At 41.2% G+C, this 21,632-nt stretch overlaps 3 protein-coding genes across 3 annotated transcripts in view; all 3 read left to right on the plus strand.

Annotated features, from left to right (window-relative positions):
- The first annotated feature begins 3,359 nt into the window (after nucleotides 1-3,359).
- LOC139998750 (ubiquitin carboxyl-terminal hydrolase 42-like) lies at nucleotides 3,360-10,409 on the plus strand. The gene is made up of 10 exons (XM_072023903.1): nucleotides 3,360-3,603; nucleotides 5,187-5,424; nucleotides 6,171-6,371; nucleotides 6,964-7,074; nucleotides 7,234-7,336; nucleotides 7,541-7,608; nucleotides 7,765-7,835; nucleotides 8,368-8,450; nucleotides 9,368-9,479; nucleotides 9,856-10,409. Exons 1-10 carry the CDS (start codon nucleotides 3,436-3,438, stop codon nucleotides 10,048-10,050), a joined length of 1,350 nt encoding a protein of 449 aa, XP_071880004.1. The 5' UTR covers nucleotides 3,360-3,435; the 3' UTR covers nucleotides 10,051-10,409.
- Nucleotides 10,410-10,736: 327 nt separating this feature from the next.
- LOC139998751 (ubiquitin carboxyl-terminal hydrolase 42-like) lies at nucleotides 10,737-12,882 on the plus strand. Its single transcript, XM_072023904.1, has 3 exons — nucleotides 10,737-10,896; nucleotides 11,577-11,858; nucleotides 12,658-12,882. Exons 1-3 carry the CDS (start codon nucleotides 10,864-10,866, stop codon nucleotides 12,748-12,750), a joined length of 408 nt encoding a protein of 135 aa, XP_071880005.1. The 5' UTR covers nucleotides 10,737-10,863; the 3' UTR covers nucleotides 12,751-12,882.
- A 545-nt stretch (nucleotides 12,883-13,427) lies between these two features.
- Nucleotides 13,428-21,632, plus strand: part of LOC139998765 (uncharacterized) — an 18,063-nt gene continuing 9,858 nt past the window's right edge. The window contains exons 1-3 of the mRNA XM_072023997.1: nucleotides 13,428-14,381; nucleotides 14,937-15,247; nucleotides 16,394-16,548. Of these exons, the coding sequence (XP_071880098.1) occupies nucleotides 14,347-14,381; nucleotides 14,937-15,247; nucleotides 16,394-16,548 (501 nt within the window). The 5' untranslated portion in view covers nucleotides 13,428-14,346. The remainder of the gene's footprint in view (nucleotides 14,382-14,936; nucleotides 15,248-16,393; nucleotides 16,549-21,632) is intronic.

The raw sequence follows: 21,632 nt of genomic DNA on the forward strand, positions 1-21,632 counted from the left end.
ATCATGTAGCGAATTCATTGATTGGAAAACGTGCAAAATAGGTGGGATCTGGGGTGACTGGTAGAAATCAAAAGGGTTTGAAATAGGCGATGTGACCGCAGCTTAAACCTGCAGGAAGGGAGCATCGACCCGAATGGTTTATCTGAATCTTCAGCTGCAACTTCTGTAAATACCAGCTCCTTCTCCTCATTTGCTACCATGGCAGTTTGCAGACTTTTGCTGAGTTAAAAGGACAAATCATAGTTGTGCGCGTTTGTTTGATCAGGCCTTTACCTCAGTGCTCACGTTCTCAGACTGCTGGGGTTTTATATTTTTGTCATTTTCTTAGAAAACGGCGAATGATGCATATCCCGGCTTCCAGATGATTAGTTCCTGTTGCTCCCAATTTGTGTCAGGCTGCGTTTGGTTGGAAATGAAAATGTAATTGCAAATTCCCCTAAACAGCACAACATGTCTGTGGTATTAATTAAAGCACTGTAAATACGTAGAATATCTGAGAATGCATTCCTTCAAGCGTGGCCGTGTTTTTTTAAACCTACAGAGGAGGCAAAATACGGTATTTAGGCTTAGTAGATGAAATGTATTGCTTCTGTGGTGGCAGATCCGTGTCTTGAGATTTTAAACCTGGTGTATCTCATGCTCGAGCCTTCAAAGGAGATGTTACATAGACAATAAAACGTCCTGCTTTTTGGGGAGGGCTCTCCTTAGGTCACTCAGAAAACGCCTTCAGTCTTCACTCACTGCAGCATTCACAAAGTGAATGCCTTCCTGTAAGGTTAGTCACCGATGGCCACTCATTCCATGCTTTCACTAAGAAAAACCTTCGCAGCTTTGAATCTGAATTTCCTGCCCCGCGTTTAGGTGAGCCCGGAGCGGCATCAGGCATTGCTGGGCTCCTCGTCCGGCGGCGCTGGTGAAGTGAAGGATGCCAAAAGTGAAGTTTGACAGTGAGCTCGGGGGCTTGTGCTGGCCCGGTGGCTCTCTAAGCCCCCGTGTCTGAGCAGCGGGAGCATCCGAGCAGCACAGGACGGAGCTCAGCAAGAGGCTGGGGTCAGGGCACTGCTACAAATAGAAATGCTTTGCTGGCTGCAGAGGTTAACCAGGTACGCAGCGCTCTTTTACTACATGGTGGAGACCTACGGAGAGTGTTTCTGCCCTCCTTTTTAGCTGAAACATCCCCAGATTCTAAGGGGAAAAGGAATAGAAGGGACTTGCGGAGTAATGTTCTAGTGAAACCCAGCCTTCCTAAAGAAGCCTGCCTGAATAATTCCTGTGAATAACAGACTGTGTTCAGCTATTTCCTAACATAGAAACGGTGCTGACTGCTTCTTCAGAGTAACATAAGTTAGTGATGCTACTGAAATAGTTGTGGTTCAGACGTAGATCTGATATCTCCTAAGCACGCTGAATTCACAGCTGTTGATCCTCCAGAGGAGGCTTTGCAATTGAACACCTGGAGAATAGGTAAATTTCCCGCTGCTGTTCTCCTCTCCTCTTGTTTTGTTTTGTTTTGTTTTCTTTTCTTTTCTTTTGTTTTTCTTAGTAGCATAGGCTTAAGACTCTGAAGAAAGAGGCTGCTTTTTTTCATTTCCAACACTGGCTGTTCCTCCTGAGCCCCGCCTTCTATTTTTGCAGTCACAGGATACGTGAATGTAAATTCTTGGGAGAGAGGTAGAAAACTCTGTTTCAACTGGTGTTTTTTTCGGCTATGTGGGGAGACCAAATAGGGTGGTTTTGAATCTTCTGGCTCTTATTCAGAGCAGCAGCATGTGGAGGGAGACAGATGCGTGTGCTTTTTTAGTGCAATGGCTTCAGAAGCAAGAGGGGAAAAAACACTTTCTCTGGGAGCTGGAGAAGGTGTCCTTATCGCAGGAGAGGTTTCTAAATGGCATATCTTTGCGAGTGTTCCTGTAGTCCGGAGGTTTTTGTTTGTTTGTTTGCCTTTGGAAGGTTTTACTGTTAATCTTCACGTCCTTCAGCAGAAGTGAGAAATGTGATTTTATTTTGTGCAGTGTCGCGGACCCTCCGAAATCTACTGGGAAGGATGAATACCTCGCACAGTACCAATGTGATGACGGTGGAGACAAGGAGAAACCAAGAAGATCAAAAGAACATGACCTCATTTCTAATGAAAATGTTTTGTACGGCAAAGAGCGTGGTGAGAAATTGCGGCAAACTTCCTCTCTCAAGTGTGACACTGAATGTAGCTCTAAAAAGCTTTCCTCCTCAGCTATTGCAGAGAGATGCCAAGGTAGAACGGACAAGACTAAAAACACTGAGAAAGAGCATTACCAAAGCAAGAGGGAACACGCTCCTAGTGAAGAGAAGGAGAGTCAAAAAGCAGGTCCTTCCAGCGGCCAGGTTCAAAAGGCGTCACGCTGGAGCTCCGAGTTCGGCGGCGTTCCGAGACCGTTGTGGCGGTTGTGGAGACGGCCCTGGCTGAGGTGGCTGCTGCTGTCGCTGCTGTCCCCTCTGTCCCCGCTGTTGCCGCTGTTCCCGGACCTTAGAGACCCCCGGCGGCTCCCTGTGACAGGCCCTGTGGCCCCGGGGAGCTGCCCGCCGCCTCGTCGGCCAGCCCGGCAGCAATCCTGCCAGCACAGAATAGCTCACTGCGTTTCAGGGTAAAGTGACGATTAATTTCTATTTCCTGGCCTGGGTGCTGCTTCCTTCTTTAAGGAAGCTTCAAGGTTAAAGGTTAAGCTCAGTTATGTCAGGGCCCAAGTCCGTTTCGTGAAGGGGCTCTTGTACGAAAGCTTAAGCTGGGATTGACTCTCCGCTAAGCGGAGGCCAAACGTGTACCTACTGAGAAGCAGGTCCTAAGTGATAACGTTTTCTAAAGAGACTGCTAAACACATCTGAACAGTGCTGCTGCAGAACTCTGAATGGGGGGATAGCAACTGTCTTAACTGATCTGGAATCTTGAGTTTACTTTTCAGTGGACAAGAGGTGTGTCTCTCAAGGCAAACAAAGAGAGGAGTAACACCCGATACTCATGTCAACATAAATTTATGCTCAGAGCGTAGGTGTAGGAACAGCATCGGTATGTATATGGAACATCGGGAGAGGAAGCTCTGTCGGTATTTACAGTTTTTCTACTACCTTGTCAGAGAGACGTTATCTCCACATTAGAAATGGATGTATTTTGAAAAAGTGGTGGTGGATCGGATTTCTTCTTTCTAGTGTTAATATTTGCTCTTGAATCGTACTTAATACCTGGTAACGCCTCAATCAGTTGTCAAAAATAAACTTAAAAATGTGTAAGGCTTATCTCATTGGTCAGTATAAAGATCAAGGCCTTTCCTTTTTTCCTTTTCCTTTTTCCTTTTTCCTTTTTCCTTTTTCCTTTTTCCTTTTTCCTTTTCCTTTCTTCTTCCCCAGTATTGTTTTTCTGTTCTCCTTCTCACTGCAGTCTTGATTTTGTTTCTTGTCCCTTAAATGTGTTTTCAATGTGTTGCTGAAACATTTTCTCTTTCAATCCGAAAAAAGGAGCTGTCACTGGTGAAGATCGGAGCTTATCTGAAAATCCCTGAGCCCAGGAGCTGTCACCTTAGTCTTCCAATCGGACAAGGACGACTTCATTTCTCGTGTAAATGCATTTTTCAGGTTTGCGTATTGTTTTTTCAGGAACGGAAAGTGTGTATAGAATGGATTTAAAATCAATCTTAAATGTAAAATGTCAAGGGAAAAAAGTTCTAGTTACAACCTCTGCACACAATTTGCCAGCTGTGGGACTAGGAGTTTTCTTATTTACTGTGTTTTGTTTAACGTGTCTGAAGTTTAATGGATAGCAATCAAGGCGTGCTAGAAATCTAAAAGCACTTTATGCTTTGTTCTCTCAGTCATTTTGGTATAACAAACTAGCTTATGTTTTAAACCCTCCATTAGGTTAGTGGTTTCCCTATAGGTAACAAGTCCCTGTGTGCTACAGTAAGACAGTAACAAAACATGAAGTATAGAAGTTCATCCTGTCATGGATGCTTCTGCCTACGGACACACAATTATGCTTATTTAAAGCGGTATCACCTTGAAACCTAATCAGCATTTTAAAAAGGACTTTGTAGCAGTTATTGGCTTTTGTCCTGGAGGGCTGAGGTTTGTTTTGTTTTGTTTTACATTCAGCATTTCCGTTTCTAGCTTACATTGCCCTGTTGTTTTGCATGAGGAAAACGTGCAACTTTACAAAGCAGAACGGAAAGAGCTGCTTTTTAGTCTAACGTTTCAGTTTTTTGTAGGAGTTTTAAATGTGGTAGGAGTAAAACACCAGAAGTACTGCTGCCAAAGTTATATTCAAACTCGTATTTCGTGGAGAAGCAGAAGAAGCCCAGGGAGAAATAAATTTGCAAACGTGCTCTTCATGCTCTCCTTTCCCAAGATTTCTCTGAGATATAGCCCATCCTCTGTGGGTTTTGAGGTATATGGTTCCCAGGAGTGAGAAGGAGGGCCAAACATCTCTCTTCTTGGATCTCAACATGCCAGGGCTTTAGTGTACTGCCACTTACGGCTCCGCTTTTTCACCTGGAAAAAGCGACCACATGATGTAGACTGAGGAGCCCTCACAAATTAACTTGCTATCACAAAGTGACGCCCAGAAAAGGTGTATTTAAAAGCTAGGCTCATTATAGAATAACAACAAACCCCTCATGATTGGTGCAGTAGACAGTGAGGTAGAGGGAGATCCCTGGAAAGACAGAAGAAAAGGAGCAGTGAGTTCTGGGTACCTTTGTGCACACGAAACAGAAAAACGCAGGCAGTGAAGTAATAGTGTTCCATTACTAACGCCAGCAATAGATAATTGCAACAATTATCTATTAGATCATAGGTAATAATTAACAGATAATTGTGCAACTCTGGAAATCAATAAATAACTGATTCCCCTCAGAGAATGTCTTCTACATTTTTATATTAAAAAGACTCCAGAGTTGTAATGGATTAAAATCCTACGGAAGTGAAAGAAATGGCATCAGCCACTAGTTCTGCAGAAGCTAAAAGTAATACCGATAGAGTTTAGATGGAAATTTTCACTTTGTGTGTTTAGTTTGGGGATTCTTTTTAAATCATTCATACCAGCGATTTAGTTCTTAAGGCTGTTTTCTTTGAGATTAAGTGACAGGACTTCTGCTATTCTTTTCTTCTTGGAATGCTTCTTGATATTCTTACGTCAACCAGAACTTCTGTCTCTATCGCAGATGTCAACAATGACCGTAGTTAAGAAGCCCAAATCTTCAAAGTCTAAAAAGCCCTCTTCAAGGCGGTCTGGCAAATCCAAGAAACCAAGTACTAAAATACTGATGTCATGCACCGCAAACTGGGGCCAGATACCGCCTGCAGAAGATTCAAGCCAAGTCTCTGTGGCCCAAGGACGTGGAGGTGCTTTTTACTGTAGATCATCTGAAAAATCTAAGGCTTTTGCCCGAAGAGATCTAAGTAAGTGTGAGCTTTATCCTGACTCCATTTTCTTCAAAGCAAAAGTAGAAAATGCAGTTCTTACTTGTTGCACTGATAGAGAAGGGGACTAGTGTGAACAAAGACTTCAAAAGCGAATCCCCTAAGGCAACTGAAGTGACTGATGTTACAGAAATTAATTTTGATATATTTACAGTCAACAGAGAAATATGGGGAGCTTTTTGTAATGCACAGATTCATCCATGTCTTTTCCGTTTTGCAAAGAAAAGTGTTTGATTGTTGCTATTCACAGCTTCCATTTTTCACACGTTTTTTGAATGATAACATTGCTCAGGAAAAGATCTGGTATCTGTAGGGGTACCGTCATTCCTAGTTACTAGTTTTTACCTTTTTTCCGTATAATTTCAAGTCTAAGCTTGTGGTTTAAGTTATAATAAGGAAAAAAACAGTAGTTGAGTTAATCAGGTTAAAGATTATAGATGGAGAGGAACTTGGCATTAGGTACTACAAACAGAATGGCAGTTAGCCTTGCCTTAGAAAAATTAAAATGGTTGACGAAAGCTGTTTTTTTTTTTTTTTTTTTTCCCCAAAACATTGTGTTGACCAGCCAATTTGAATTTGGCGGTATTAAAGCTGTCTGCAATAATTTTTTTCTGGCTTGGATTGTAGCTAGCTCCTCTAGGTGCTCCTGCAGAATAGTATTTTTTTAAATACCTTCCTTAGAAACAAACAAACAAAATCTCTTTTTAAATTTAACTTTCTTGCAGTCGTTAATGATGGAATTGCTCCACCACAGAGCATTCTTTTTCCAGCTGAGAAGATTTGTATGGATTGGCGAGAAACACAAAGTGTTGGAGTTGGCCTGTACAATCTTGGCAACACATGTTTTCTTAATGCTACTCTACAGTGTTTGACCTACACACCCCCACTTGCCAATTACATGCTTTCTCTCGAGCACGGCCAGTCATGTGAGTACTTTCTAAGAGTATTTCAAATCTGTTGGACAGCTCTGAAGGTGAAAGAACAGCAGTGATTCTGAGACAAGCTTATTTGCCTGATTTTACCTGTAGAAGCTGGCTTTGAGCACTGTATTAGCAGTGGGCTCCGAATAGCATACGGAGTGCAATTAATGCACTGTTTGTTTAATGAATGAATTTATTTATTTATTTATTTATGTATTTATTAAAGGATCATTTATTGCTTCGTGGGAATAATGAAGTGCATTGGACAGTAATGCATTTAGTAGTAATTTTAGAGAGTAATACATTTTTCAGCCTGTGGAGTTCACATTCCTGTCAGCCTTTACAAATGTGACTTTGCAGTAGTCTTTTAGATTTCTCATCACAAAATGCATTTGAATACCGGCTTAGTGGATATTTTTATTCTGTAAAGTTGTGTGAAATGAAATGTTACAAGACTGTTGGGACATTGGCATCTTGGGAGAATAGAATGTAGCAAGGAGAGTGGATATCGTATCTATAGTTTAAATTTTACTTAGATGTTTGTTTGTAGTTATGGATATTTTGCTGGACTGGGATGCTTTCTTCTTTCACTCTTCAGGTCGTGAACAAGATTTTTGCATGATGTGCACAATGGAGACTCACATTAACCAGGCCCTGCGTTGCACTGTTGATGCCATCGAGCCTACGCATGTTATCAGTAATCTCAGTCGTAAGTGGCTTCAGATGTGTTTCTTTTCGATAGCTTGTAATCTTCAAATACTTATTTGATGTGTATAAGTGGTTTTAACACTAGAAAGAAGAGAGATTTTAGAAATACAAGAATGATTTCATTTTTAAATGAGGTGAATACTATCATCTTCTTCTTTAGGAATAGGACAACATTTCCGTTTTGGCAGTCAAGAAGACGCACACGAGTTCTTGCGCTATACTGTTGATGCTATGCAGGAAGCGTGCTTGAATGGAAGCACTGAGTAAGCATAAACAAGTTCACTTTCATACATTCTCTAGCACCTTCTAGTCCTTTATTTACTATCAAAAATGATCTCTAGCACCTTTTAGTGCCTTATTTACTATCAGCAACGAAAGTCTACATCATCCTTAGTTTTCATAAAACTCTTTGAAGAGTTAACTCTGCGCCTTAAATCTTCTGAGGTCTGATTATAATTTATTTCCAGATTGGACAGATCTTCTCAAGCTACCACCATCATTCATCAAATATTTGGAGGATTTCTAAGATCGAGAGGTACTTTAAAAAATATTCCTGTCCTTAGAACGGATCTGTGTCTTTTGTCGGTAGTAAAGCAGTCTGTAGTTTGCCTAAAGTAGTATCTGGCAACAACTTGAATTTGGACAGTTAGTCTCCTTCACATAAGGTTAAGCATTTATATTTTGCTTCCAGTGAAGTGCTTGAATTGCAAAGCAGTTTCGGATACGTATGAGGCATTTCTTGATATCACTTTGGATATAAAGGTAAGATGTTTTCTAAATATAATTCATGATGTTTAAGTACATGCCTAACTTTCTAAATTACACTTGTTTACCTTAAAAAACCAAACCACATATAATGTTAAAACGTAAGAGCTTGGTGGTGCTAAGGAAGTGGATTGGACTTTGTCCTTCTGTGGAACCCATGTAAATAGTCTCCACATTTGCATTGGGTTTAAGGGGAAAGAATTCTCTTTCTGCAAAAATTATAATGCTGTCATACTTCTCTGTTGTTCTACCCCAATGTACATCTAATTGTTAGACTGATGAATTTGTCCCCAGTATTGATGACAAAGCACACTATAGATGCTGTCTAGGCTACTGGAAAAGTATTTGTTCCGAAGTCAAATGACTTCCAGGTGAGGTCAATGCTGAGCATGCTCTTTCTGCCTCCTTCTTCACAGTGCTCATAGTAGATCGCTGGAGTATGTTAGTAAGATTCTCTTACAAACTACTAGTACGTCTCTGGAATTTTGAATTTACGGTGACTTTACGCTCTTCTTTCTCGCTCCTCTAGGCGGTTTCATCTGTTACCAGAGCTCTGGAACTCTTTGTGAAACCTGAAGAGCTGGGTGGAGAGAATTGCTATAAATGTAGCGAGTAAGATTTTGACGAATTAGGTCTTAATCCTAGATGTCAGTTTTATATATTGCATGACTCTGTTGGACTACCTCTAAACTTTGGATCTACTTACGAGTTTTGTGGAAGTTTATAAAACACTTGGATTTTTGTTTCTTTGGAGGGGGGAAGTCTTGTTCAGAGGCATTCCCTATGGGTTTGCAATTCTCTGGCTCGTATTTTGCCATCAGAATTCAAAAAGAGATACTTTTGTTCTTTCTATTTATTAGCTCTCGACAGTACTTTTCTTGATGTAAACTGCCCAGTTTCCGTTGTTCTCTGGGCTAGTGGCTAATTTTCACTGCTTACACTGTAGGTCCTACCTTGGAGCGGGCAATGTATCGAACTGAACTATTGTGTTTCAAAGGATGGCAGACAGTTTCAGTGTCTTTCCAGACAAGCTCAGTACATGAAGACTTCCTACTGTTAAATGTCTCCCTCCTGTAGAATGACCATGTGCTTCTGTTGTATTTTTGATGTTGATAGACGACCTATGTTGGAGATTATTTGCAATTTCTAGTCCTGGAGACCAAGGCTCTCTCGTTCCACTTTCATTATTTGTATTTCCCTTGAAAGCTGAAAGAATGTATCCAGGATTGGAGTTCAAATAGCCACTTTTGTAGACCAAGAAATGGTACCTTGCCATCCAACCTGGTAATACCCTTTCGTGAGAGATTCCTGTTCCTGCTATGCCCGGGGTTTTGGGAGAATTTACCTTCTTCACTGTATTAACAAACCTGACACGCAGTGCATGGGTTTATGAAAAGAAAAAAGACCAACCTATTATGCAAGTAAATGTCATTCAAATAGTATAGGCATGCGTGAGACATTAAAACGAGTTTGTTTTGGGGGCGAAAAAAGAAGATGCCTTCAAACACTTATCTCTGCTTGTTTTTAAGGTGTAATAAGATGGTTCCTGCATCCAAGAGATTTACCATACACCGTTCTTCCAAGGTTCTCACAATATCACTGAAAAGATTTGCAGATTTCACAGGTGGAAAGATCAACAAGGTATATTTACCACTGTCATGCAACTATATCATTGTGTAATGGGACATCCCCCAAAGCTGAAAGTTGTTTATATTTTCAGACAGTAATTGTAGACTAACGACTATGGCTTATTCTTTCTCTTACTATCAATAAAGTTCCCTCTTGACAAGAAGCATATGCTTTCCTCTGAGAAGGCTGATTCATCAGGAAACAGTTCTCTGCAACTTCTAGTCGTAAACATTGTTTATGGGAAGACTTATTTGTAGTGAATCAAGAAATATCTTCTAGAAATATATTCTAGAAATAAATTCTAGTCTGTGTTTTTTGGAAGTGTTTTTCTCTGGCTAGTCCACGAAGTACTCTGGGATAATTTTCTATCTTCTTGGTCTCTCTTTAGAAGGTGAAATATCCGGAGTATTTGGACCTGAGAGCCTACATGTCACAGTCAATGGGAGAACCACTGCTCTATGCCTTATACGCGGTGCTGGTACATCACGGTGTCAGCTGTCACTCAGGACACTATATATGCTATGTAAAGGTAGAAGTCAACAGCATTTCTAACAGGGTAAAGGTTGTGCTGGCAAACCAGTGAAAGCGTGACTAGCAGCTACTGTTTCTAGGGAAAAAGATTTCATTATATTTTTATTTGACACGTGTGTATTTTGTTCCTATCCGTGATTTCATTTGGAACACGTGCAATTCACCTAAAGAAATGGTTGTCTTTATTTGCAGGCTGGTAATGGACTTTGGTATCAGATGAATGATGCTAAAGTAGTCCATACTGACATTAAGAGAGTTCTTGGTCAGCAAGCTTACATACTTTTTTATATCAGGTAATAACAAATCTTAACATGTGTTCAGAAGAGATTTACTTTCCTGTTATTGATATTTTTCTGTTTTGCAAGTGTTTTTCTTGCTATCCCAGGGAAAGATTATTATTTGTCTAATTCAGTTCTGTCTAACCTGAAATTCTCTGTGTCATTTATTATCTTTTGTTGCTTGGCCTGAAACTGCAGCACTTGTGTAAACTGCTATCTATGTGTTACCTGTAGCTGGCTAATTTAGAGAAGGAGAAAAATGAAGGTCATCTGTCGTGTAAGAATGAATTATTGTTCTGAAAGTGATAGTCTTAGCAGGAAGACTGTTCTCTCCTTTTCAGTTTGTAGTCTTGGCGAAGCCTTCTGTAGAGAAGGCTTCCATATCGTATGAACTGTTCCTCTAAAATTATAGGATGGGATTTAATCCAAGAGTAGGCTGAAAGAAAAACTAAACTACGATCACTGCTCTTTTCTGAAGGCGCTATGATTTGACACTTGGAGAACGTGCGTTTTACTTGCCAGCACCATCTTATCCCTGTTCATTCCCTCCTGGTCAGCAGGGGGCTAATAGTAAGCAGGCTGGATTTATGGGACCACGACTTCTTCCTCATATGATTAAGGTAATTCAGGGAAGTGGGAGGGCAGGTAACGGCACCAAACTGCTAGTGGGTTTGGGGTTTGGTGTGGGGTTTTTTGTTTGGTTTTCAGCATCTTAGTTTTGTTTTCCTTCCCATGCTGCAGCTTTCTTCACAGCCTTCATGCTACAGCCAGAGTCATTCAAACAGTGGTTACTGCTAAATTGTGCAGCCATGCGACTCCATTACTTTATACCTCCAAGACAGCTTTCTAAAGCACAGAGAGCTACGCTCTTTGACAATTTAAGCAGAGTGTACTAATCCTCGAATCATTTAAAAGAGGACTTGTTTTTCCTATCGTCGTCACTTTAGCTAAGACAGGGAAAACTAATTGTCTTATTCCTGAGCACCAGAACAATTCCTTCAGGCTTTTCAGGGTATGTTTAAAGGGGAAAATAAATATATTTGGGAATAGCAGCAGGTAATGTTAAGTTGTTTGGCTGGTTTTCAAAGATGATGTTAATTTGATTCCAATCGGCTGTAAACCAAAAGCAGGAATTGAATACGCTTATTGGACTTGCATTTATCTTTAAAGGGCAGTGTGTTTTTCTTTGTAGGTGTTAAGACCATTTGTAGAAATACTCAGTAGGAGAGTTTTGTGTTTCAAAATGTTAAATGCAGTGTTTGCATTAATCCATCTTGCCATTTCTTCTTTTTAAATACAGAATTCAAGCCGTTTAAATGGAAATGGATCCATAAAAGAGGACGCAAAGACCACTGGTGTCACCCTAAAAAGGCCATCTTCAGCACCACCGATGGCCTGTGTTCAAAACCAGACAATTACCAGGCCTTCAATTACTGATCCGTCAAGAAAACAGAAGATCACCACCAGTATTCACAATAAATTGCCTGCTCGTCGGACTGTGTCACAGCCTGACTGTCTTAGCAGTGCTGCGGAGGACGAAGATCTCTACCAGGCTGTTCCTTCATCCACAATTACAAATTCGGTAATGCAAATGAAGCAAATGCAAACAAGCAAAAAAGTTTCTGATGAGATTTTTGTGGAGCCAACAGTGAATGAAAATCCTAAACTCAGCTCTGATAACACAGTCCCTTACGGTGCAGAATCTTCAGGAAAATCTGAGGAGGAGTCAAAGGGCTTATTTAAAAGGCATTGCAATGCAATGTCCTCTAATGGAATTTTGGTTGGAAAGGTAGTCCGTACATTGCAGCATTCCGGTTCTTCCTGTCAGAATGCTGACGAAGGAAGATCCCAGCATGAGCTGCCAAAACCCGATTCACTAAATGGTGCTATTAGGTTAGTTAATGAATCGAAAGAAAACGGACTGAAACTTGATGATTCCACTTGCCGAGTTGAACCTGTTAAACCTTCTGAGATGTTCTTTTCTAAAACAAATGGATTGCTTGAAACATAGATTTGCTCCATCGAGAATTTCTCACCTATGATGTATTCGGGAGTGTTTATTGTGTTCCTAATTCAGGTGAAATACTGAGAAAACACAGCACAAATGTGATTGTAAGACTTTGTGGTATTATCCCATTAGAATTTGCAGACCTGAGCTTACATTAGAACTTGTCAACTTAAGCTCAGCTGAGATAAAAATTCCTAAGTTTCATAAAGTAGATTTTGGGAGGTGAGTTGGGGTTATCTTTGAAGTGTAGATAATGCATACAACTCAAAACGGTCTTGCTTACGATTTAATGGAGAAATTCTGACAAGACTAGTCCTCAGTACTACTACAAATAGTATTTTTTTGTCTGCTGACTTGTGCGTTTTGATTGCAGATGCCTGGAGCTATGCCTTCAGTCAATCGAGAAATCATCACGGAGTCCCTCACAGCCAGCCAGCTGAACAGCTTGTCAGAGGAAACGAGGTAAAATGAGCACAGTCTGATTAAGACAAGACCTTATGGAAGTTCGTTACGGTTTTATCTGTCTACTAATAGTATTTAATGGAAGGATTTAAATTAGTACAATTCCATGCTGTATGTCCAGCGTTACGAACAGAACTAATGATCAGCACTGAGCATATCACTCTGATGCAGGTTGGTGCCTCAAGGAGAACTTGTGTTCCTTCATAGAATGTTTTTCCATTTTTCTCCACTGTCTGGAGAAACACTGGCTGTTCCCCGCTCGCCCCATGCCTTTTTTCTCAGAGCAGCAGGTGGAAGGAGACAGATGCATTTGCTTTTTTAGTGCAATGGCTTCAGAAGCAAGAGGGGAGAAAGCACTTTCTCAGGGAGCTGAAGAAGGTGTCCTAATCACAGGAGAGGTTTCTAAATGGCATATCTCTGCGAGTGTTCCTGTAGTCTGGAGGTTTTTGTTTGTTTGTTTGCCTTTGGAAGGTTTTACTGTTAATCTTCACGTCCTTCAGCAGAAGTGAGAAATGTGATTTTATTTTGTGCAGTGTCACGGACCCTCCGAAATCTACTGGGAAGGATGAATACCTCGCACAGTACCAATGTGATGACGGTGGAGACAAGGAGAAACCAAGAAGATCAAAAGAACGTGACCTCATTTCAAAAGAAAACGTTTTGTACGGCAAAGAGTCTTCTGAGCCTGGTGAGAAATTGCGGCAAACTTCCTCTCTCAAGTGTGACACTGAATGTAGCTCTAAAAAGCTTTCCTCCTCAGCTATTGCAGAGAGATGCCAAGGTAGAAAGGACAAGACTAAAAACACTGAGAAAGAGCATTACCAAAGCAAGAGGGAACATGCTCCTAGTGAAGAGAAGGAGAGTCAAAAAGCAGGTCCTTCCAGCAAGAGGAGGTGTTCTCAGAGCATGGAAGTTGTTCATCAAAAGCGTCACAAGCAGGAGCACTGGGAGGGAAGCAGGTGCAGATCTTTCCCTGGTGAAAGAAACAGCCCTGAGAATGGCAGAAGAGCAGTCAAATATTCAAAGTACAGATCTGGCAGCGGAGGAAGATCAGAACAAGGTAGCAATAGATATTACCGATCCAAAGGGGAAAGAAGTTGGAGCAGAGAAAGATACTATCGAGATGAAGCACGGAGGTGGGAAAGATGTAGCTATTACAATGATTACTATTCACCTCATGCGACAGGAGACAGTAGAGAGAGAAAGTTCTCTCACGGCGATGCAGCCTTTGACAAATGGACTGCAACTTACTACGGCAGGTCACATAAGCATTATCATTACAAAAGTGGATGGCCTCACGGTTCCCTCTTGAGAGATGAAGATGTACGTCGCTTTAGCACACCCCGAGCAGACTTGCATCGTTGCTCGGTATCTCAGCAACATTCTGGAAGACATTCTCGTGAAAGACATGCGCTTCCACCTGTGTCAGCTCATTTGGAGAACTGTTGCCAGAAAAATGAAACAGAAGGAAACAGAAAAAGAAAATATACCCGTGCAGAAGGTAGTGAAAGTGAAATAGAAAGGAAAGACAGAAAGATAGAAAAGGAGCTTTTAGGTGGTGAAAAAAATGCAAAAATATCACAAGTTCTAGAAGAAAAAGATGTCTAAGGATAAACATGGAGAGAAGGATTCCAAGTAAGCAAGGATTCCAGCATACTCCGCATTTTTTATCCTAATTCTTTTCTGGGTGCTTCTCATGTATTCCTTCTTTTTTTTTTTTCTCCTTTTTTTTTTCTTCTCTTTTTTTCTTCTTCTTTTTTTTTTTTTTTTTTTTTTTTTTTTCTGGTAGTTTCTAAGTTACTTAGATAGCATCAGCTGGCTGGGGATCATGTTGTTAGGTTGATCAGTGAAGATAGGAAAGCTATTGCTGAATTGTTTCAGAGCACTAGCTTTGGACCACATAGTTGGAAACACATCCGTACACCATTCTGGATTAGGTTAAAAGTTTTTTTCTGCTTGCACGTATTCCAGAGCTAGCCATTGTTAATGATCTGTGTACAAACCAGGACCTATGGTCCTCCAATCTGAGGGCTTAAGTTTGCTACATCTAAAGTAAGTTGCGTGTGCACAAAGCACCACAAAATAGCTGACATGCTGCAAATCATCACCTGTGGTAAAATAAATAAAGTTTCATATAGGCAACAAGTGCCACATCTTTTTTTCTCTTTTAAACTTGCATGTTTCTTTCAGACTTCACGATTTGTGTTTCTGTGTGCTCCACTTTGACAATGCCAATCCCAAGCGTAAAACAAGAAGAAAAAGGAGAAGAAAAAGAAGAAAAAAGAGAAACAGCAGGAAAGTGAAAGGCTCCTTGGAACACTTAGATCCTCGTTTCCAGAAGATAACGCGGGAGAAGAAGGAAGAATCCCATCCTCCAGATGGCTCTTCATGTGAGCAATGCAGAAGTGAGAGCAGTAAACAACCTTACAAGGAAGGGAAGCCTTCCAGTGCAGGCGAAAGCAAGAAATACACCTCCGTCTCATCCAACGAGTGTATTAAAGGTAAGCGGCCGCAGTGTGTTTGAGGAATTCCTTTTCTATTAATGTAGAGATTATTTCCAACAGTCTTGAAGTGCTTGGTGACTTAACAGTCTGCTGGATATTAAAAAAAAAAGCTGATGGACTTTTTCTTTCCGTTTTTAAATGACCACTAGGAAAGAATGCCTGAAATAAAGAGGTGAAAGGCAAATAGTTTTCATTTGGTGTGATGATTAAGTGGCAAACAAGAGGAAGAGTTGCAAGATCCCTTCTTAAATTCAGTCCAGCCAAGTAGGAAAAGTAAACGTGGACAGCTGTCTCTTGGCAAAGAAGATAGTAGGGAGCAAGGAGGTTTAGCAGTCAAGATGGAAGGTGATGCCATGAGGCTTACAGGCTAGTAATGTTCTAGTGAAACCCAGCCTTCCTAAAGAAGCCTGCCTGAATAATTCCTGTGAATAACAGACTCTGTTCAGCTATTTCCTAACATAGAAACGGTGCTGACTGCTTCTTCAGAGTAACATAAGTTAGTGATACTACTGAAATAGTTGTGGTTCAGACGTAGATCTGATTTCTCCTAAGCACGCTGAATTCACAGCTGTTGATCCTCCAGCGGAGGCTTTGCAATTGAACACCTGGAGAATAGGTAAATTTCCCGCTGTTGTTCTCCTCTCCTCTTGTTTTGTTTTGTTTTGTTTTCCTAGTAGAATAGGCTTAAGACTCTGAAGAAACAGGCTGCTTTTTTTCATTTCCAACACTGGCTGTTCCTCCTGAGCCCCGCCTTCTATTTTTGCAGTCACAGGATACGTGAATGTAAATTCTTGGGAGAGAGGTAGAAAACTCTGTTTCAACTGGTGTTTTTTTCGGCTATGTGGGGAGACCAAATAGGGTGGTTTTGAATCTTCTGGCTCTTATTCAGAGCAGCAGCATGTGGAGGGAGACAGATGCGTGTGCTTTTTTAGTGCAATGGCTTCAGAAGCAAGAGGGGAAAAAACACTTTCTCTGGGAGCTGGAGAAGGTGTCCTTATCGCAGGAGAGGTTTCTAAATGGCATATCTTTGCGAGTGTTCCTGTAGTCCGGAGGTTTTTGTTTGTTTGTTTGCCTTTGGAAGGTTTTACTGTTAATCTTCACGTCCTTCAGCAGAAGTGAGAAATGTGATTTTATTTTGTGCAGTGTCGCGGACCCTCCGAAATCTACTGGGAAGGATGAATACCTCGCACAGTACCAATGTGATGACGGTGGAGACAAGGAGAAACCAAGAAGATCAAAAGAACATGACCTCATTTCTAATGAAAATGTTTTGTACGGCAAAGAGACTTCTGAGCCTGGTGAGAAATTGCGGCAAACTTCCTCTCTCAAGTGTGACACTGAATGTAGCTCTAAAAAGCTTTCCTCCTCAGCTATTGCAGAGATATGCCAAGGTAGAAAGGACAAGACTAAAAACACTGAGAAAGAGCATTACCAAAGCACGAGGGAACATCACGGAACATTTTCCGTGATTTTCTTCCTGAGCAGAAGTGTGCAGTACTCCTTTTCCATTAATGTAGAGATTATTTCAAACAGTCTTGAAGTGCTTGATGACTTACCAGTCTGCAGATGTATTATCAAACCAAAAAAAAAAAACCCGACTTGGTAGACTATTTTTTTCCCACTTTTGAATGACTACTAGGAAGAAGGTTGTTCCGGCATCAAGAAAGTCATGTGGAATGTAACAAAATTTACTGAACCAGTAAATAAAAACTATATTTTTCTATTAGTTCCATTGTTTCAACTCTTCTGACGCTTATGGATGGCACAGATAACAGAGGGGAGATCGTGGTAATCGGAGCTACCAACAGACTGGATTCTATAGATCCTGCTTTACGAAGACCAGGACGCTTTGGCAGAGAGTTCCTCTTCAACTTGCCAAATAAAGAGGTGAGAACTTAAATTCAACGTTAGTTCTACCATGGCAAAGTCCAACTTTATAGGAAAAAAAAATAATTGACAACTTGAACAAAAGAGTGATATGTGGAGACACTGCGTTGTTCCATGGAGGGCAAATCTGGTACTGGATATATATGGTCAGGATGATACCACCAAGTAGTTAGTTCTATAATCAAACCTTTCATTCCCAAAGTTGTACCTGTTTGCTTAATTATTTAGTCCACTTGGGCGTTTTCATCATGAAGTTGTGTTTTTGGTCTCAGTCCTTCACTTCTGAATGAATAGGGGACGTGTTTGCATTTGATTGTGCCCCGGATCGGTGGTAGTAGTTTGAGTCATAATTATTTTCTTCTCTATAGTAATTGTAGCAATTTGAAGCATTGTGCCAGAAGTGCTTTCTGTGAATTTAGTGCCTGAAAAGCAAATGTGATGAAGTAATGAGACTGTCACAATGAAAGCTTGCTAAGTTTTAGAGAAGATTTTTGGACAACAAAGAAATGTTTCTGGATAAATTTTTCATTACAGTATTTTCCTCTGGGTCATTAGGTCCCGTAGTTTGGAAACTTGTTATTGAAGCTATAAATGCCTTTTCTTTCATTGTAGGTTCCTAGAAAAGTTCAGTATAACAAATAAGAAATATTCAATTTCCTGGTTGAAAATGCAGAGTGTATATTAAATAACTGTAAAATACTTGAAAGTTGAGCAAATAAGAAAAGCGTATTAATAGATGAGGGGTTTTGAGGAAGGACTGGGTTTTTTTTGTTTGTTTGTTTGTTTGCTTGCTTTTTGGTTTGTTTGTTTCTTGTTGGTATTTTTAAGGAAAACTTGGGGCAAGCTAAAACGCAATGATTTTGCTTCCAGGCTAGAAAAGAAATTTTCAAGATTCATACTCGTGACTGGACCCCTAAGCCACCGGACATGTTGCTTGATGAACTAGCTGAGAAATGCATTGGTAAGACTGAAACCAAAATGGATTCTTGCTTGTGAGCAAGTTGTAAAGAACCTTAGCTTGTACCAGGCAGTACCCAAGCTCTTGTGCCTTGCTGCACAACTAGTCAACGAGGCAGCTGGCACGCCTTCATAGCAAGCAGAGTTAGATGCTTTCATCTATTTACTCTTTGTTGTCGTTCTTTTTGTTGTCTGAGAACGTTAAATGGTTCTGGGGCATCTTCCTCAAGAGTATAGTTTTTGATGAGGAGTCTGCTTCAGCTGCATAAGCGCAGGATATCAGACAGTGCGCAACATGAAACTTCCCTGCAGAGCAGTAGCACTTTGAATTACCTGTTAACCTGTTTGGTTTTGGCATTACAAATTCTTTAAGTGTTGCATGTTGTAAACCTGGGCCTTGACTGATGTAATGTTTGATTTTTGTCTGTTGGGATACTGTGGTGCAGATATCAAATCTTTATGTACTGAAGCTGCGCTGTGCTCTCTACGCCGATGCTATCCTCAGATTTATGCAAGTAGGGAGAGGTTGCTACTATTAAAATAAAAGCAAAAAAAAAGCATTATATAAAAAAAAAAAAAAAGCATTATATTATGCAAGTAGGGAGAGGTTGCTTCTATTAAAATAAAAGCAAAGGACTTTTTCATGGCTCTGAAGAAGGTTGTTCCGGCATCAAACAGGATCGTGGCTTCACCCGGACAAGCACTATCACCCATTTTCAAGCCACTTTTTAAAAGATCAGGAGCGAATATTTTACAAGTTGTGCAGAAGATCTTCCCGCATGCACAGCTCGCACTAAAGGAGGACCGACAGCAAGGTATAACCACAGCATCCACTTCTTTATAATTCTGCTAAAGCAAAAACTTGTGGTTTGTGCAATCAACTTAAACCTTTCAGACATAATGATGGTAGAATTTTATTATTTGCATGTGCATGTCTTTCTTTTGGGCATGTCTGGAAGATAACGCATAGGTTTTATTCTGGATTCGAAACTGAAATGCCAAATGGAAGCCCTGAATGACTCAATACACAGTAAAGGACGATGCGTTCTCTACTGAAGCATCCTGCTTCTGACGGCAGCTAAGATAATTAGCATTTGTAGAGGTTGACTTGAGGTTTGAAGTATAAGGCACCTATTTTTCTTTAAAAAATCAAAACTCAGATATTTGGAGGGGAAGCATTTCTAGGTCAATGTTTCTAATTCCTTTCTGAACAATGTCGGGACCAGGATACAAGTATAACTGGTCTAAGCTAAATATTGTTTTAGCTATCATCGTTTTTAACCAGTCTCCTAATTTAAATGTTTGTAGATCGTACTATACATGTGCATGTGAGATCAATTAGCATTGATATTTACTAGATGAATGGAATTCTGTGGCCATCACACCCTTAATCCCTGTGCTTTCATTGTGGGAACCTCCTCCAGAAAGAAATGGTCTTTTTTTTTTTTTTTTTTTAGCTATTTAGCAACTGCGGAAATTGTTTGTAATCTCCTTTATTCTAAGGGGGAGAAAAAAATCACCAAGAGTAGCGTACCTTATACGTACACATCAGTGGGACTTAGTACAGCTTTGTAGGGCCTTGTGCCATCTCCTTAGATCTGTGGTGGGATGAACTCTAGGAAATAGCTTTCAGTGTGTGCTCTCAAATGAAGAAAGGGTTTTGGCACTGATTTAGAAGCTGTATTCATGTAAGAGAACGAGACAAAGGCTATTCAGGAAAGTTAACAAACCTCTTTTGTCTTTCAGACCATTTAAATCCTATTTTACAAGATGATACGTTCGACAGTGATGACGATGCATCCTTGGTTTCTGGAGATGAATTAAAAGATGGAATGCCTGACAGACCAGAGAAAAAACGCCTCTGTTTCAGCAGGTAAAGAAAGATAGATCCCTGTTATGTTTAGATTCTCAGGACTGCTGAGTCTTTGTAAACAGTTCCAGCTGTTAAAAGTGCGAGGGGTGGTAGACGAAGGGGTAACATCAAGTTTGTGTGTTGAAGGGGTGCTTGGTATTCACAAGGAGAAAGGGTGAAGAGACTAAAGTGGTAATGAAGTTGCTCTGAATGACCAAATTGAAAAGCCCAGGCTTCTCTTCCTAAGCCAAAGTGATCCGTAGACTACCAGAACACGTTGACTTAATCCATGGCATTCTTTGAAAGACTCAAGACCACATAAATGTCCTGTCTGTCCTTTTAGCTAAAAATACCCCAACTTTATGGGTTTGTGTTGCCACCTTTTGCCCTTCTGTTTTCCAGGATTTTTAAACCAATGGTGAATTATGTAGCAGAAAGAGAACTGAGAAATGGCTTGTTAAAACACCTTGAGAAATATCTGAATGGTGTCTTTATTTGTTAAGCCACCAAGTTGTGTTAATCTTGTGGTATTTTAGTATGGAAGTCATGCAAGCCCACTGTTGGAAAGTTAGATCATGTTGTCACAGCTGGATCAGTTATTTTTCTCAGTTTCTATTGCTGTGCTGTCCAGAAGATTTTCCGTCCTCTAGAGCAAGGCTAAGTCTCTAGCATCTTTGATTTAAGCCAGCAAAGGTACAGCCTGATTCTAGTGGGGAAACAAATGCTCCTCACAAATTTATTTCCTAGTAGTAAAGCAAGATTGCAGGGATATTAATTTGCAGTCTTGGTTCAGTAAAGAATAGGAAACACAAGGGAAGAAGATGAAACAATAGGAATGACTGAATAACTTAACTGGAAATCTTAGATGTATTTAATGTACCGCTACCATTTGGATTATTTGGGGATGGAAAAGTAAGTCTATAGGAAAATTACTTGGAACATCTGTGTGTGTCTATTCAGCACCTCATTTATAAACTTGTTTTCTTAACTCTTGTTCTAGGAGTGCTTTCTGCGAACCAACATCACGCCGGCCCAGTCTGCTAATAGTAGGAAAAGAAGGGTACGGCCAGGTTTCTTATGTGGCACCCGTGGTGTTGCACGCTTTGGAGAAGTTTCCCGTTCACACCCTGGACCTTTCTGGGAAACTGGAAATCTAACATGTATTTAATGTACCGCTGGCATTTGGATTATTTGGATTATTCCATCTCCCATTCCGCCACCTCCTCGTCCGCCACCGCCTCCTCCGCCACCGCCTCCTCCTCCTCCACCGCCTCCACCTCCTCCGCCACCGCCTCCTCCGCCACCGCCTCCTCCTCCTCCACCTCCTCCTCCTCCTCCGCAACCTCCTCCTCCTCCACAACCTCCTCCTCCACAACCTCCTCCTCCTCCTCCACCTCCTCCTCCTCCTCGACCACCTCCTCCTCCTCCACCACCACCACCTCCGCCGCCACCTCCCCCTCCTCCGCCACCTCCTCCTCCTCCGCCACCTCCTCCTCCTCCTCTACCACCTCCTCTTCCTCCTCCTCCACCACGTCCTCCTCCTCCTCCACCACTGCCTCCTCCTCCGCCCCCTCCTCCTCCTCCTCCGCCACCGCCTCCTCCTCCTCCGCCACCGCCTCCTCCTCCTCCGCCGCCTCCTCCTCCGCCGCCACCTCCTCCTCCTCCGCCCCCTCTTCCTCCTCCTCC

This window comes from Anas platyrhynchos, chromosome 15 (genome assembly GCF_047663525.1).
Source record: "Anas platyrhynchos isolate ZD024472 breed Pekin duck chromosome 15, IASCAAS_PekinDuck_T2T, whole genome shotgun sequence".
In the NCBI taxonomy this organism is placed as follows: domain Eukaryota; kingdom Metazoa; phylum Chordata; class Aves; order Anseriformes; family Anatidae; genus Anas; species Anas platyrhynchos.

Coding starts and splice junctions, on each gene's coding strand:
- LOC139998750 (XM_072023903.1), top strand. CDS start 3,436: ATGTGTTTTCAATGTGTTGCTGAAACATTTTCTCTTTCAATCCGAAAA. Junction 6,372..6,963: donor TCTCGAGCACGGCCAGTCAT/GTGAGTACTTTC, acceptor TTCACTCTTCAG/GTCGTGAACAAGATTTTTGC. Junction 8,451..9,367: donor AATTGCTATAAATGTAGCGA/GTAAGATTTTGA, acceptor CTTGTTTTTAAG/GTGTAATAAGATGGTTCCTG.
- LOC139998751 (XM_072023904.1), top strand. CDS start 10,864: ATGGGACCACGACTTCTTCCTCATATGATTAAG. Junction 10,897..11,576: donor TTCTTCCTCATATGATTAAG/GTAATTCAGGGA, acceptor TTTTAAATACAG/AATTCAAGCCGTTTAAATGG. Junction 11,859..12,657: donor CATCCACAATTACAAATTCG/GTAATGCAAATG, acceptor TTTTGATTGCAG/ATGCCTGGAGCTATGCCTTC.